Below are 15175 nucleotides of genomic sequence, written 5' to 3'. Positions count from 1 at the left end.
TTAGATTCCGAGATAAGACATTAAGGTTCAGAGATAAGACATAAGGTTCAGAGATAAGACATTAGGTTCAGAGATAAGACATTAGGTTCAGAGATAAGACATTAGGTTCAGAGATAAGACATTAGGTTCAGAAATAAGACATTAGGTTCAGAGATAAGACATTAGGTTTAGAGATAAGACATTAGGTTCATAGATAAGACATTAGGTTCAGAGATAAGACAGGTTCAGAGATAAGACATTAGGTTCAGAGATAAGACATTAGGTTCAGAGATAAGACATCAGATTCCGAGATAAGACATTAGGTTCAGAGATAAGACATAAGGTTCAGAGATAAGACATTAGGTTCAGAGATAAGACATTAGGTTCAGAGATAAGACATTAGGTTCAGAGATAAGACATTAGATTCAGAGATAAGACATTAGATTCAGAGATAAGACATTAGATTCAGAGATAAGACATTAGATTCAGAGATAAGACATAAGGTTCAGAGATAAGACATTAGGTTCAGAGATAAGACATTAGATTAAGAGATAAGACATAAGGTTCAGAGATAAGACATTAGGTTCAGAGATAAGACATTAGATTCAGAGATAAGACATTAGATTCAGACATAAGACATTAGGTTCAGAGATAAGACATTATATTCAGAGATAAGACATTAGGTTCAGAGATAAGACATTAGGTTCAGAGATAAGACATTAGGTTCAGAGATAAGACATAGGGTTCAGAGATAAGACATTAGGTTCAGAGATAAGACATTGGGTTCAGAGATAAGACATTAGATTCAGAGATAAGACATTAGATTCAGAGATAAGACATTAGGTTCAGAGATAAGACATTATATTCAAAGATAAGACATTAGGTTCAGAGATAAGACATAAGGTTCAGAGATAAGACATTAGATTCAGAGATAAGACATTAGATTCAGAGATCAGACAGGTTGTCGAACATGGAAATAATGTTTTGCTTAATCATATCCATATAGATATTTACCATTTCTGAGTTGTGCTATTTTGATTTCGTCGAGTGACAATGTTATTCTTCAGAACTGCCGTGTCCCTAACAATAAATCTACAATTTTATCATATAAGATGATTTATTGATAGAGGATATCTAACGAGTACGTAGCACGAGTGAAAAATATCAAGGTGTTAGTCTCACGAGTATGATATCTGGCAACCGCGGGATAACCCCGTGAAGTATGTGAGAAGATAGGTTTCCTCACGTCCACCCGTCTGTCCGTCCGTCTGCCCACCTGGTTTTCCTCATTTTTCTCAGCCATGGTCCAATGTATTGGTGAAAATTGGTATGTATCTTCAGTATGAGTAAAGCTACTGATCAAGTTCGAGTATCAGGGTGTTTTGGGTCACTGTTACTATTTTTGGCGGGGGAAGGAAAAGGACATGCATTGCTTTAGCAATACCCGGCATGGTTATTAGCCTATATTTTAAAAATTAATTATGTTAAGCAATACACTTCTATCGTGTTCATGTCATAAAACTACTTTAAAGTAACAATAACAACAAAGTATCATAGTAAAATCCTTCCGTAAAATATAAATATATTTTAAGTGATCATCATGCATTAATGAGGACATATACCAATTTTCTGAATTAAAACATCTCCTAAGTTGCTTTGTCACTGTCATAAGTGTTTTTATTTACAAATAAATGTATGTACAGTTAGAATAAAAATGAGTTTTAACAATATACATTTAAGTATCCCATATACTTAATCACACATTCGAGATAAGTTCGTCCCTGAGAACTCGTCTGAGGATTTTGCCAGAAGGCGACTTCGGGATTTCTTCCAAGAACTGCACTCCACCCCGTAATTTCTTGTATCCAGACACGTTTTCTGAGATAAAAAATTAAACGATAATTAGAAAGGAAAATTTTGTTTTCTCCATTTTATTAACGGCATTATCAGTTATGTACAGACACAGTGACGTCATAAAGACACTAGTATATTTAGAATGACACATTCAATAGAAAATGGCCATAAGCAGTTGTTAAAACATCAGTAATTCTTAGATTACAATTCCTTTTATAAACACTACCTTCAACGAACTTGCAGACTTCCTCTTCAGTTAATGTTTGGTCTAGTTTCGACACCACGTAAGCTCGAGGCAGCTCCCCAGCGGCCTCATCCGGGATACCTATCACAGCCGCGTCCTGGATACCCGGAAGTTTGAGGAGCAAGGTCCTCCAATTCTGCCGGGGGAACCTAATTATAACCAAGAAACTCATAAATAAACTAATGAATTGCTACGTCACTAAGAATCTGAAAGTCTCATTTAGAATGGCTCAACATTTAGGGACTTACGCACAAATGTAACTTGTGAGCGATTTATTTCTCAGCGCCATGTTCAAAATAGGCCGGGTCATATCTCTATAGGTCTTTTTGTTAAATAGGTACAGGTCAAGAGTTACGAGAACACAGATTTTTGTTATAGTAACACACATATCCCGACACCGAAAGTCAAATGAATGCCTTCCAACACATCGGGGTTCAGAATGCTGTTCAATATATCATTGCCGATATGGGACTGGTTTGACTATGTGACATAAATCATTTTCATTACTTGAACGACGTCATATAACAGAAAGTGTGCCAATAGGATAGAATTTGAGAGTATGTAGAACATTGTGTAGTGATTTAATATGTCTAAATATGGTATGAACTATTAACTGTACCTGGAAACCCTTGTACTTGATCAGTTCCTTCAGTCTGTCTGTGATAACAATACAGCCGTTCTCTTGTACATGTCCCACATCACCTATACAGTAAAGCATTGTGTAAGGCTTCTTTGTTGTTAATGACGTTATCAATATAAGATATACATAATGACTCGTGCTTTACTATGGGACAGGGTGTGTGTAAAAGGAGCTCTTTTTGCCACCTACATAAACAATAAAATAAACCGAACAAACTTATATTTTAAATACAATAGAAATATGTATCTCTGTAGGTGATCCCTAATAACATGATTTATTATTCGAGACATAAGCTTTCCGGATTCGTTATGTATCAGACATATCCAAATCACATTGTCGGTAGTCAAATAATCTGTATGAATATATAACAATATTCAATGGGTACTCTTCATTGAAAATAGTTCTTTGGTGCCTCCAACTTCAATTGTGAGTCACTGAAGATATCTAGGAGGACGAAATAGCTCTATGATGCTCGTAACATCACTGGAAAATCACTACTGAAGAGACCTAGATGGATGAAATAGGTCTGATGCTTGTTATATCACTGAAGAATCACTGAAGAAGAGATTTTGGGAGGACGATATAGCTCTATGATGCTCGTAACATCACTGAAACACCACTACTGAAGATACGTAGGAGGATGAAATAGCTCTATGATGCTCGTAACATCACTGAAGAATCACTAAGAGACCTAGGAGGAAGAAAAAGCTTTATGATGTTTGTAACATTACTGAAACATCACTACTGAAGAAACCTGGGAGGACGAAATAGCTCTATGATGCTTGTAACATTACTGAAGAATCACTAAGAGACCTAGGAGGAAGAAATAGCTCTATGATGCTCACAACATCACTGAAGCGACCCAGGAGGACGAAATAGCTCTGATGCTCACAACACTGAAGAATCATTGAAGAGCCCTAGGAGGACGAAATAGCTCTGCAGTGCTCGTAACATCACTGGAGAATCACTACTGAAGAGACCTAGATGGATGAAATAGCCAACGATGCTCGTAACATCACGGAAGAATCACTGAAGAAGAGACGTAGGAGGACGAAATAGCATTATGGTGCCCTTAACACCATATAAGAGATCTCGTTGGATTAGAAAAACGAAACAGGTTTAGATATAGGTTTTATTTATCCGTTATCTATCTATTATATATAATGGTGTGTATTCACTCGGGTGCCTTTCGTTCAACACGCAAGAACTACATGTAAGAAAAAATAATGAACGTTAGAATGTTATATAAGACGACTTCGATTAACAACAAATGCTACCTGAATACAGCCATCCATTCTTTATCATATCATCAGTGGCCTGCTGGTTGTTTAGATAGCCTTTCATTATCTGTGGACCCTTGAATACTAACTCTCCGGATTCTCCAGTTCCGAGCTCGGCACCCGTCTCCGGATTGACGACCTAGGTTATGCAAGGTGATAAAGACCAAGACAATCGATGAATAATTAAACTGATCAATTCTGTCGTTAGCACTCCTAAAGCGAACGAGGAGATAAAAACGGAATTAAGATAAACACAAATTTTTATTGACAACATTTATAAATCTTAATATCCTGAGAAAATAATGATAGCATAACATAGCTTCAAAAAACAGAAAGTAACATATAGTTCAACAAAAGTATACTGTTATCTGCAGATACTGTCACTACCAACAGAAGCCGGTAGAGTAGTAATATGGGTTACGTGGGTTAAATCTGGGTACTCCGGTTTCTCCTCCCAATAAGAACCCTCGTGCGCTTCCATTCCACAAAAAGGTGATTAATATAAGTTCATGTAACTTGTTTCGCAACTGTTTTAAAATGAATCAAATATGTGTAGTGACACGTATCATAAGTTTGTATATGGCTATGTATTACTTACCTTGGCCATTGTATTGGGCAAAAGTCGGCCGGTAGTTCCTGGGCTCGGGGGAAGGGAATCAGACACTAACTCCGGAGACGTCTCTGTCAGTCCGTATCCTAGGTAACAAAATAAACATCAAAGTCAGTCCATACCCTGGGTACCAAAATAAACATCAAAGTCAGTCCGAAACCTAGGCACCAAAATAAACTTCAAAGTCAGTCCGTACCCTAGGCACCAAAATAAACTTCAAAGTCAGTCCGTATCCTGGGTACCCAATGAACATCAAAGTCAGTCCGTAACCTTGGTGCCAATTCAAATAAACATCAGTCAGTCCGTCTCCTGGGTACCCAGGGAGCATCAAAGTCAGTCCGTACCTTGGATACCAAAGTAAACATTAAAACCAGTTCGTACCCATGGTAACAAATAAACATCAAAGTCAGTCCGTATACTAGGTACCAAATAAACATCAAAGTCAGTCCGTACCCTGGGTGCAATTTCAAATGAACATCAATCAGTCCGTACCTGATTACCAAAATATACATAAACTCAGTCAGTAGCCTGGGTACCAAATAAACATCAAAACAGTCCGTACCCTAGGTACTAAATATAAACACCAAGGTCAGTCTGTACCCTATGTACCAAAGTAAACACCAAAGTCAGTCCGTACCCTGGGTACCAAAGTAAACACCAAAGTCAGTCCGTACCCTGGGTACCAATATAAACACCAAAGTCAGCCCGTACCCTGGGTATTCTGTGAGATTTTGGGAATGTTTTTTTTTCTAACATTAAGAAGACCGTAACAACATTGGATTTAGGCACATGTTACAGGGATCATGTCTATTAAAAATAACACGAGAAGAAGAAAAGGTCCGATGGCGGAGAGTTCTACCTGTGGTAACGAGGTCACACTGTGATGAGACTAATGTTGTTATGGTAAATGAATTCAATTTTTGCCATTTGTTTCAAGCATACAAAGTGTTGATACAGTATCATATAATTTGTTCGCTTCTTATGAATTCCATTTAGGCATAAATTGCCACAAAGTAAATGCCAATATTGAAAGTTCAAACTCAAATAGCTTAGATACATTGTCAACGATGATATTTTACATAATACATTTTAAATATTATTCACGACAAAATAGCTTGTTTCTGAGAATGGTATTGTAAATAAAACACCGATGACGTCTCTCGTCGTTTTTACTTGAAATGGACATTCCAAATTAAACTCTTACAGTTTCATATTGTATGCGGTGACAATGGACAAAATGGTATCGATATCAAATGCATTAAAGAATATGGTATTCGTATACCAGCCATGACATCTGTTGATTCCATTTAAGAATACATGAACCTACCAGTCAACAAATAGTCAAATTAAAACAAACAACATGAGAATTACGACCCCTACCTTGTGTGATGGGGACATTTAATCTCTTCGTGAAGGCTTCAGTGATGGCTTCACCTAGAGGGGCTCCTCCAACCACTGCCCTTTTTAGATTAGAAAGGTCATGCTGGGATACAGCGGGATGTTTGGCCATAAACACGACGATTGGTGGAACAATATGTGCCATTGTTACCTACATAATGAAGGGTTAGAATCATTAACGCGTTGAAATATGACATTCTGAAGAATACCTCTGTCGGACCTGTACTAACATACTTAGACCATATAACGAATAAATGAAAATACTGTTTCATGAAAATAGTTAACTGAGTAATAGTAAACCATAATGATGAAATGAGTATAAACAAAAGAATGATATTCAGATTAAGTCAAAAAACTACAGGGAGAATATGTTCAAGACGCCTTCCGGAAGGTAAATGATCTCTGTTCGCTAATACTCTCCGTTAAAACCAAGGTGAAACAAGTAATATTGTACATGGTCAAACAACAAGTAATAGTGTACATGGTCAAACAACAAGTAATATTGTACATGTGGTCAAACAACAAGTAATATTGTACATGGTCAAACAACAAGTAATAGTGTACATGGTCAAACAACAAGTAATAGTGTACATAGTCAAACAACAAGAAATATTGTACATGGTCAAACCATAAGTAATAGTGTACATGGTCAAACAACAAGTAATATTGTACATGGTCAAACAACAAGTAATATTGTACATGGTCAAACAACAAGTAATATTGTAGCTGTGGTATTGACAAATGGACCACCAGGAACATTAACTCACATCAAAAACATGAAAGGAAATAAATCATTTTCCATTAATTAAATCAAAGTCGATCCTGATGGCGCCCTCAAAACTTAAACTTGATATTTTAAGCACACCAAATTTGTAGAAATTTACCTTCTGTTCAGCCAAAGCCGTAAGGAACATTGACGGGGTCAAATTTCGGGAGCGTCACTAGTTTTCCTCCGTCCTGAAATACGCCCATCATGACCAGGATCATGCCGTAGCAATGGTGAAAGGGAAGGAACCCTAAGCTGGTATCCTCCTCGGTCACCCTCATCACCGTCCTAACATAATATGGAAAATGTATAGACTTAAGTATCTTTTACTCTGATTTAAGTATTTTATTCATTTATTAATTAATTTTTTTGAAGAAAAGTAGTAGTAGTACTTTGTGATATCAAATGGGTTCTACAGTTTATTTGCGTGAAAAGAAAAATATCGAGTTAAGTAGATAAAGCGAAAATTATATTACCTTTCCAGAATAAAATATTAACATTTCAAAACTTTCTGCTAGAATACATTATCATCACTCAGAAAGTTTAGCAACACCTCCAAAAGCAGATAAATCGAGTTATGTTGGATATCCCCAGGACCAATCGAGTTTTTCTTTTGTTTTTGTTTTGTTTTTTTGTTTTTTTTTTATATTAGAAAACTAATTTTAACAAAGATAATGCTCTGTATATCGGGCCGGACCGGAGCTCACGTACGGCAGAAAAAGATAAAAGTAGGGACGAAAAAAACCCATAAACACCCAGAAACATGTAATAGATGGGCGAATAATACTGTTACAAAATTATAGAATCAAACAATAAATTCGTTCCATTTTCAGTACACAAACATTTACAAGAAAACAATTAATTAATCGTATATTACTGAACTGTAAGATAAAGTATGTTTTAATGTAGGATTTTGCCTCATTTATAGTCGAATTTGATATTAGTTAAACTATAGTTCTAACCTGCAAAACGCGTAATATAGTTATATATACTGAAGAAAATCAGTAAATTAAAGAGCAGTTTTCCCACTAACTTGTTCATACAGATAGTTCTTTAAAAGGCAACATAAATGTAATGCTTGTCTAGGTAGTAAAATGATGCGCTTATAAAAGAAAACGTTAATGAGAAAAACTCTCATCTTTAGATATGGATGCATGTCTTCAATAAAAAAATAAAATGATATATATATTATGAAAGTATGTTGTGTTCTGCTCACCAAAATTGTTTAAGAGACTGAGGGTACCTTGAATGTAGTTAAAAGTAAAGAGTAGCTAACTATACCTAAACTGCTGAAGGTTAGCAACCAGGTTATAATGGGTGAGCTGCACTCCCTTTGGTAGCCCTGTCGTTCCGCTGGAGTAGGGTATGACAACCACGTCATTCATAGGATCGATGTTGAGTTTGTCGGGGAAAGATTTCCCGTCATCCTCCAGTAACGAGGAAAACGAGCGGTAGCCATCTGCTTCTCCAATGACTATCACGTGCTGTGAAGATAAATTTACGTAAGTAACCCATAAATAGCAGTATTTCTGCTCACAAAATTGTGAATCATCTGACGTTCTGTGATTAAATGACTGAACCAACTTGATACAAATGACCCAAGGGGCCGGAATCGCTTCCATGTATAGTAAAGAAGTATGGATTATTATTTTTCGAATTTCGATGTTGACATTCTTTAGTTGAGGTTTCAGGAAATGATACCATTCACTGATGCGTTTTTTTTTATACCACAGTAGGTTTCTTGCTGAATTGCTTCCTTTCCAAACCCTCCTTTGATACTTTTAATAACTCGAGCATAACAAAACGAAATTAGTTGAATCATCACGTGTAGCAACAAAAAGCGTGTTTCTGATCATGCGTAGTGGAAGCATTCATGCTGGTGCTACTATAAGTTTTAAACCCAACTTAGTGTGGTTCAAATACAAGAAACCAATGTAGCACCAGTCGTTTGATATGGGTGCAGAGAGCAGATCAAATAGTCAGGCAAAGCGACAAACAATCGATTAATCTTAAGATTATGAATCCCTGAGATACTGGCTAAATTTAAATCTTATTCATTGTTATAAGCAGTACCTTGATAGCATTCTTCAAGTTAGGGTCACTGTCCAAAGCCGTCTTGGCGACTGGTAATAGAACATCGACGACAACCAAACTTGCGGACCCAGAGTGATTTAAATGTCGCGCAAGCTCCGCTGTAATGTAAACATGAACATCTTATACACCAGGTGAACAAAGACTAGCTGTCACAATGTGCAATGATAGAGCTGGAGGATAATATCATTGCTGCAAAAACATCGTAAAATAAAAGAGATACCTATAAAACAATCGCCGCACGACAAGGATTAGATATAAGATTGTTTGTTTGGTTGTGTTTAACGTCCTATTAACAGCAAGGGTCATTTAAGGACGTGCCAGGTTTTGGAGGTGGAGGAAAGCCGAAGTGCCCGGAGAAAAACCACCGGCCTACGGTCAGTACCTGGCAAATGCCCCACGTTGGTTTCGAACTCGCAACCCAGAGGTGGAGGGCTAGTGATAAAGTGTCGGGACACCTTAACCACTAGGCCACCGCGGCCCCCAAACAGAAAGAGTGCCTAACATTGAGTAAAGTACGTAATGATAACAATAAGTCCCATCATCCTGGACACACGTAACTTAGTCCGTTCTATCAGTTAGTCATGCATGACTGATATGACTTTGATAAGGTAAAGAACCACAACATATTGTTTGACACTTACCAGGTGTGTATGTCGGGTTGCCGGTGGTCAAGATAATCCCGGATGCTACACACGCTAGCAGTAGGATACAATACTCTGAGTTGTTGACAGAATACATGGCCATGACATCGCCTTTCTTGTAACCAAGTCTGTTGAGGGCACTAGCCACACAAAGTATTGCTGCTTTGAGCTCAGAGTAAGTGTATGTCTTGCCGTTGGCGAAATCGACCTTGAATAACAAAAAGTAAAACAATGAATGTTCAAAATTTGAGGGAATAAAGAAATCAATGTCAGAGGGAATAAGTCACCAATGTTTGTAAGAATAATTTGTCAACGTTTCAAGAAATAAGTCGTCAATGTTTGCATAAATAATGCGTCAACGTTTGTAGACATCAGTCATCAATGTTTGTAGAAACGAGTCATCAATGTTAGAGGGAATCCGTTTTCAATGTTTGCAGAAATAAAACGTCCATGTTTAATTGTAGAAATAAAACGTCAATGATACAGAAAAATATTATAGATATGTGTCTGAATACAAAAAAAAAACCCCTCTATGATGAAAGGAATAATTCGTCTTTGTAGAAATAAGTCATCATTTTTTTGTAATAATACACCATCAATGTATGTAAGAATAAGGTCATTGATTTAGGTAAGAAAAAAGTCTTCAATGTTGGTAAGAATACTGTCATCAGTTTTGGTGCGAACAGGTCGTCAATTTTTGTGGCAATAAGTCGTCAATGTTTTAGAAAAAGATCATACATCTTTGTGGAAATAAGTCAATGTTTACCGGAATTAAACAGTAACAATTAATCATCAACGTGTGACAATGAGTCATTACAGAGGAAGGAATCACAAATACTGGTGGGAAGGAGTCATAATAGAGGAAGGTGTCACTATACCTAGTGGGAACGAGTCATCACAGAGGAAGGAGTCACCAATACTAGTGGGAACGAGTCATTACAGAGGAAGGAGTCACCAATACTAGTGGGAACGAGTCATCACAGAGGAAGGAGTCACCAATACTAGTGGGAACGAGTCATCACAGAAGGGGTCACCAATACTAGTGGGAACGAGTCATCACAGAGGAAGGAGTCACCAATACTAGTGGGAACGAGTCATTATAGAGGAAGGAGTCACCAATACTAGTGGGAATGAGTCATTACAGAGGAAGGAGTCACCATTACTAGTGGGAACGAGTCATTACAGAGGAAGGAGTCACCAATATTAGTGGGAACGAGTCATTACAGAGGAAGGAGTCACCAATACTAGTGGGAATGAGTCATCACAGAGGAAGGAGTCACCATTACTAGTGGGAATGAGTCATCACAGAGGAAGGAGTCACCATTACTAGTGGGAATGAGTCATCACAGAGAAAGGAGTCACCAATACTAGTGGGAATGAGTCATTACAGAGGAAGGAGTCACCATTACTAATGGGAATGAGTCATTACAGAGGAAGGAGTCACCATTACTAATGGTAATGAGTCATTACAGAGGAAGGAGTCACCAATACTAATGGGTTTGAGTCATTACAGAGGAAGAAATCACCAATACTGGTGGGAATGAGTCTGCAGTGTTCATGGGAATCATTTGGAGATGACTGTAGAAATAAAATAAACCTTTAACTATTATTAAAACCATTAAGTATCTTAATAAATATGTGCGAACGTTTTGGGGAAAAAAAGAACATTGGGTAGAAATATATCACTTAAAAAAGATATCTACCAGTGCTGTGTTGTCGCCGAAAGTATCAAACTTTGGCAGCAAATATCCGCCAAGGCTTTCCTGTGGAATTTCAAGATCAGGTAAATTGCTTGTGAAAACGGTTTTAGTTAAGCTTGTGGTACTGAATGGCCTTGTGTGTACATCTCCTGTCACCGCAGATCGTCTTAGTGTAGAAAGAAGCCGGGAGACTTGTCTGTGGGTATACTTTACGTTGTGGGAAGGTGACCTTGACGTCTGTAGTAGTAATGACCACACTCCCCGCGATAGAAAGTTAAGTCTACTAGCTGACGATGCCATGCTCAAAATATGTTGCTTACTTCCTTTCTGAAATGGAAAAAAAATCTTCGATCCATTTCAAATGTACTGGATACCAAGACAGTTATATCGGTTCTGTTCTAACGTTCACGGGAATCAGACTTCCGCAGGAATCAGACTTTACTTTAACAAGAATCCGATCAAAGTTAGCCAATGAAACCGACAAGAAACATATTAGCAGGCATAACAATAACATTTTGATACATTAATCTTACAATACAGGCAAAAATGTATATTAATATTACTTGATAACAAAAGATTTCTGCATTAAAAAAGTCATGAAGTAACTCTTATAAAAAGCAAGGGTTAAAAAAGAGCACCTTGTGGGACACAAACGGTAACATGTAATTACATTGTGTGTTGATAAGTCTACTACAAGTTGTTCTTCGATATTATCAGAAAGTGATCCGAAATGGAAAATTCTTGTTTTTGTTTGGGCTGTGGAATTAGATTTAAGTATAATCAAATAGGCAGTGGAAAGAATCCACGACGTCCACAAAAATGGATGGAAGACATTCTTTCTGAAGGTGTAGATCTTGAACAGAGTGATGATCCACGTTTATGCCCAAAATGTTATTAAAAGTAGTCGAAGAAAAAAAACCCCAAAAAACCCCAAAACAACAACAACAAAACACAGCAAAAAAAAAAAAAAAAAAAAAAAACAACAACAACAACAACAAAAGTCCAGATCCTTCTAGAAGTGACGATGAAATTGAAGAGTTCACGGGCAACACAAATTCTGCTGATTAAGATAGTCTAACTGTTGAAGATCTGTATTATATGCTGTATCATCTCACCGAAATTGCTGAATTATACAATAAGTGTATGGAGGACACCTATGTCGTTCCAATGCGGGCAAGTTAGCAGCTGATATTTAAACATAAGCTGTGATGCTAAAAATATTCCAGATTATGTTCAGAGTATCAACTAGAAAAGGAAACCTATTCTAGCATTAATGTTGATTTGTCTAATCGAGATTAGCTAACTGACCATTTACCAGATAAGTCTAATGATATCATCAATGACTTACTTGAGATAAGTCTAAGGATATCATCAATGACTTACTTGAGATAAGTCTAAGGATATCATCAATGACTTACTTGAGATAAGTCTAAGGATATCATCAATGACTTACTTGAGATAAGTCTAAGGATATCATCAATGACTTACTTGAGATTAGCGGCAAGTTATCTACCAATCATACAATCACTTTGGATTATGATAAAATGGACAATGACGACTGTCTTGCATGGCCAGGGTGGACAAATGACCAGTTTTACAAGATATATGATATTTGTTTGGGTGGCCTTAAAGCAACTGTTCTATTGCAATATATTTACCCAAAAAAAGCAATGTCAGTATTTTGGATGAAGCTGAAAACAAATCCTTCATACAACTTTCTTCACTGTTTGGTGTTCACCATACCACAATAAGTAGAATTGTCCACTCTGTTGCTAAATATCTAGAAAATACGTACGGTTGTACCAGCAAATCCACTCAGGCATTAAAAACATATTTCGAGAACAGATGCATTAAAGTGTCTGTGATATTGGATGGTACATTAAAGCAACGATCATATCTTCCAAAGAAAAAGCTAGCGTGGTCAAAAGAAACGAAACTATGTAAAGTGTATGAGTATCGCATTTTCCAGATGGATATGTCCTCGATAGTGTTGGTTCGTTGGTTGGTAGCGAAAACGACGCGACAATCACCGCGAACATTCTGCCGTCTATAAATGGACTTAGCGAGATATCAGATGAAGATGATGTAAATATAAATAGCACCTCGCTCCGCCTCAATGAACATAGTAAACTCAGATCACTTGATTTCCCGTTGAAGATTTTGGGTCGCGTGCTTCTGTTCTGAGTGACGAATCACTTTCATGCCGGTGTGTGAATACATTCACTGAGTTTACAATGGCGATCGAGTTCTGTACCGCCTCAGACTTGAATGCACTTTCATTTTGTGAATTGTGTATCATTGTTATAAACGTATATATAAACTCAAGTGGAATAGCCGCTTTATGTGCTAATAAAAATGCCAGTATAATGCAGACAGTTTAGAAAACAGGATCTCACAAAACACTGACACTCCCGATAGCACCGAGCTCATAGCGCAGTAGGTCTAACATTAGCTGTATCTCGAATGCCATGCTTGAAATCATTTTAGTGGTCACAGAAAATAAACCTCAATTTTAACACTATTTAACAACACAAAACAGACTGTAGCAGCAGCATGCTACATCGAGCACAGGGACACATTATTGTCGTAATTTGACTCATTCTAAATCTAGGACACAAGTTTCCAGCTGTCGAATACCGCGATTTTCAAATCAATGTTCCTTTACTTACTATTATCAGAATTTACATCCCAAAACGCCAGTACGACAATGAAATCCAATATTTCAAGAGCACAATGTACAGCATCAGCTAATCTGCGACTAAAATCCACATTGTTACACTTTTTCTGGAGCTCTGAATATCCCGCCATTAGACTGCATCACATACGGTCACAGGGGTTCGGCGTTAAATTTTGAGTAACATATGCCATTTATAAATAATAATCGAAAGACTAAAAATCCAACATTCACTCAAATTATAAAACCTTACAAAATAAACATTTTTTCGATGCTTTAGAGAGTATAAACTCTGTTTTTTAAAGTTGTGATATTTCACTGAACAGCTGTTGTCACGTTAACCTTGTGCTCATTTTTTTAACCGAGTCCCTGTGTCTCGACTGACCAAATCACACACACACTATACTGTCAACACTGCACTTTAAATTCGTATTTATATGGGTATTGCTAAGTTTTTATTATACAATATCATAAATATTTGTTATAAATGAATATTTTACCTTGAAAATATCGTATTTATGTGTATCAACATCGTACAATAATCAAGACGTGTATGGGACTATATTTTGTGTTGCCTTGGCGACGAGAATACTAGTAGCTGACTGTCTGCTGTTCCACTACTGTGCACACATGTACGATAAGTATAACAATGTTACAAAGTGACATACTTAGTCACACCGTTGTGACCGAATTTTGCAATCTGGTGGCGAAGTTTTTAATTTGGTTATATGAAGCAGTTCGCCTACCATTTTGCACGAGGTTCACTTCCCTTCATCAGTCCATGCAAGCAACAAAATTGACAATCAATCCTTAATTATTGTAGATCGTGGGTTTAGAAACTAGATGAATCGGGGTATAACAATTTAATGCCAACATCTTTAATTTAAAGCTGAGAGAAATCAAACACAATACACAAAACGCGAGTTCTGACAGATGCATTACAAAGACATGCTTGATACTGGAAAAGTTATCATTTAATATTTAAACAATTTAAATTCTTTAAAACAGCTTTCCTCAAACCTTTTTTCTCGACTACATTTCTACTTTACTAAAGATTGTGACAGCTTGCATGAACTGGTTGAGAGGATCAATTTACCAACCAGCTCTATTAAATCATGAAATCATGAAAGGTCATGATGCAAGCGAAAATTACCTTGCAAAACGACTAAAAGCCATTAAAACAACGGAATTTAAAGTCACTGATGGTGTAAATCGCACGGTAGGCCTAGACTACACGAAACTGCATGGCGTGGTTACTTTTGATATTATATCAACCCACAACATAATGAGCAACA

The 15175-nt window shown here is 37.0% G+C and overlaps 1 protein-coding gene across 1 annotated transcript; it reads right to left on the bottom strand.

Moving 5' to 3' along the window:
- Nucleotides 1-1626: 1626 nt before the first annotated feature.
- On the bottom strand, nt 1627-11506 carry LOC117324565 (4-coumarate--CoA ligase 1-like). The gene is given in 13 exon segments (XM_033880484.1): nt 1627-1857; nt 2060-2201; nt 2203-2226; nt 2697-2779; nt 3995-4136; nt 4596-4693; nt 5988-6156; nt 6890-6925; nt 6927-7059; nt 8053-8255; nt 8845-8963; nt 9507-9714; nt 11420-11506. Coding segments are annotated over 13 exon segments (1566 nt in total). The 3' UTR covers nt 1627-1735.
- Between the last annotated feature and the right edge of the window lie 3669 nt (nt 11507-15175).

The sequence above is a fragment of the Pecten maximus genome, chromosome 3, assembly GCF_902652985.1.
Source record: "Pecten maximus chromosome 3, xPecMax1.1, whole genome shotgun sequence".
NCBI classification, from domain to species: Eukaryota; Metazoa; Mollusca; class Bivalvia; order Pectinida; family Pectinidae; genus Pecten; species Pecten maximus.
Note: the sequence above shows the minus strand (reverse complement) of the source record. Positions and strands in the feature narration are given on the sequence as shown.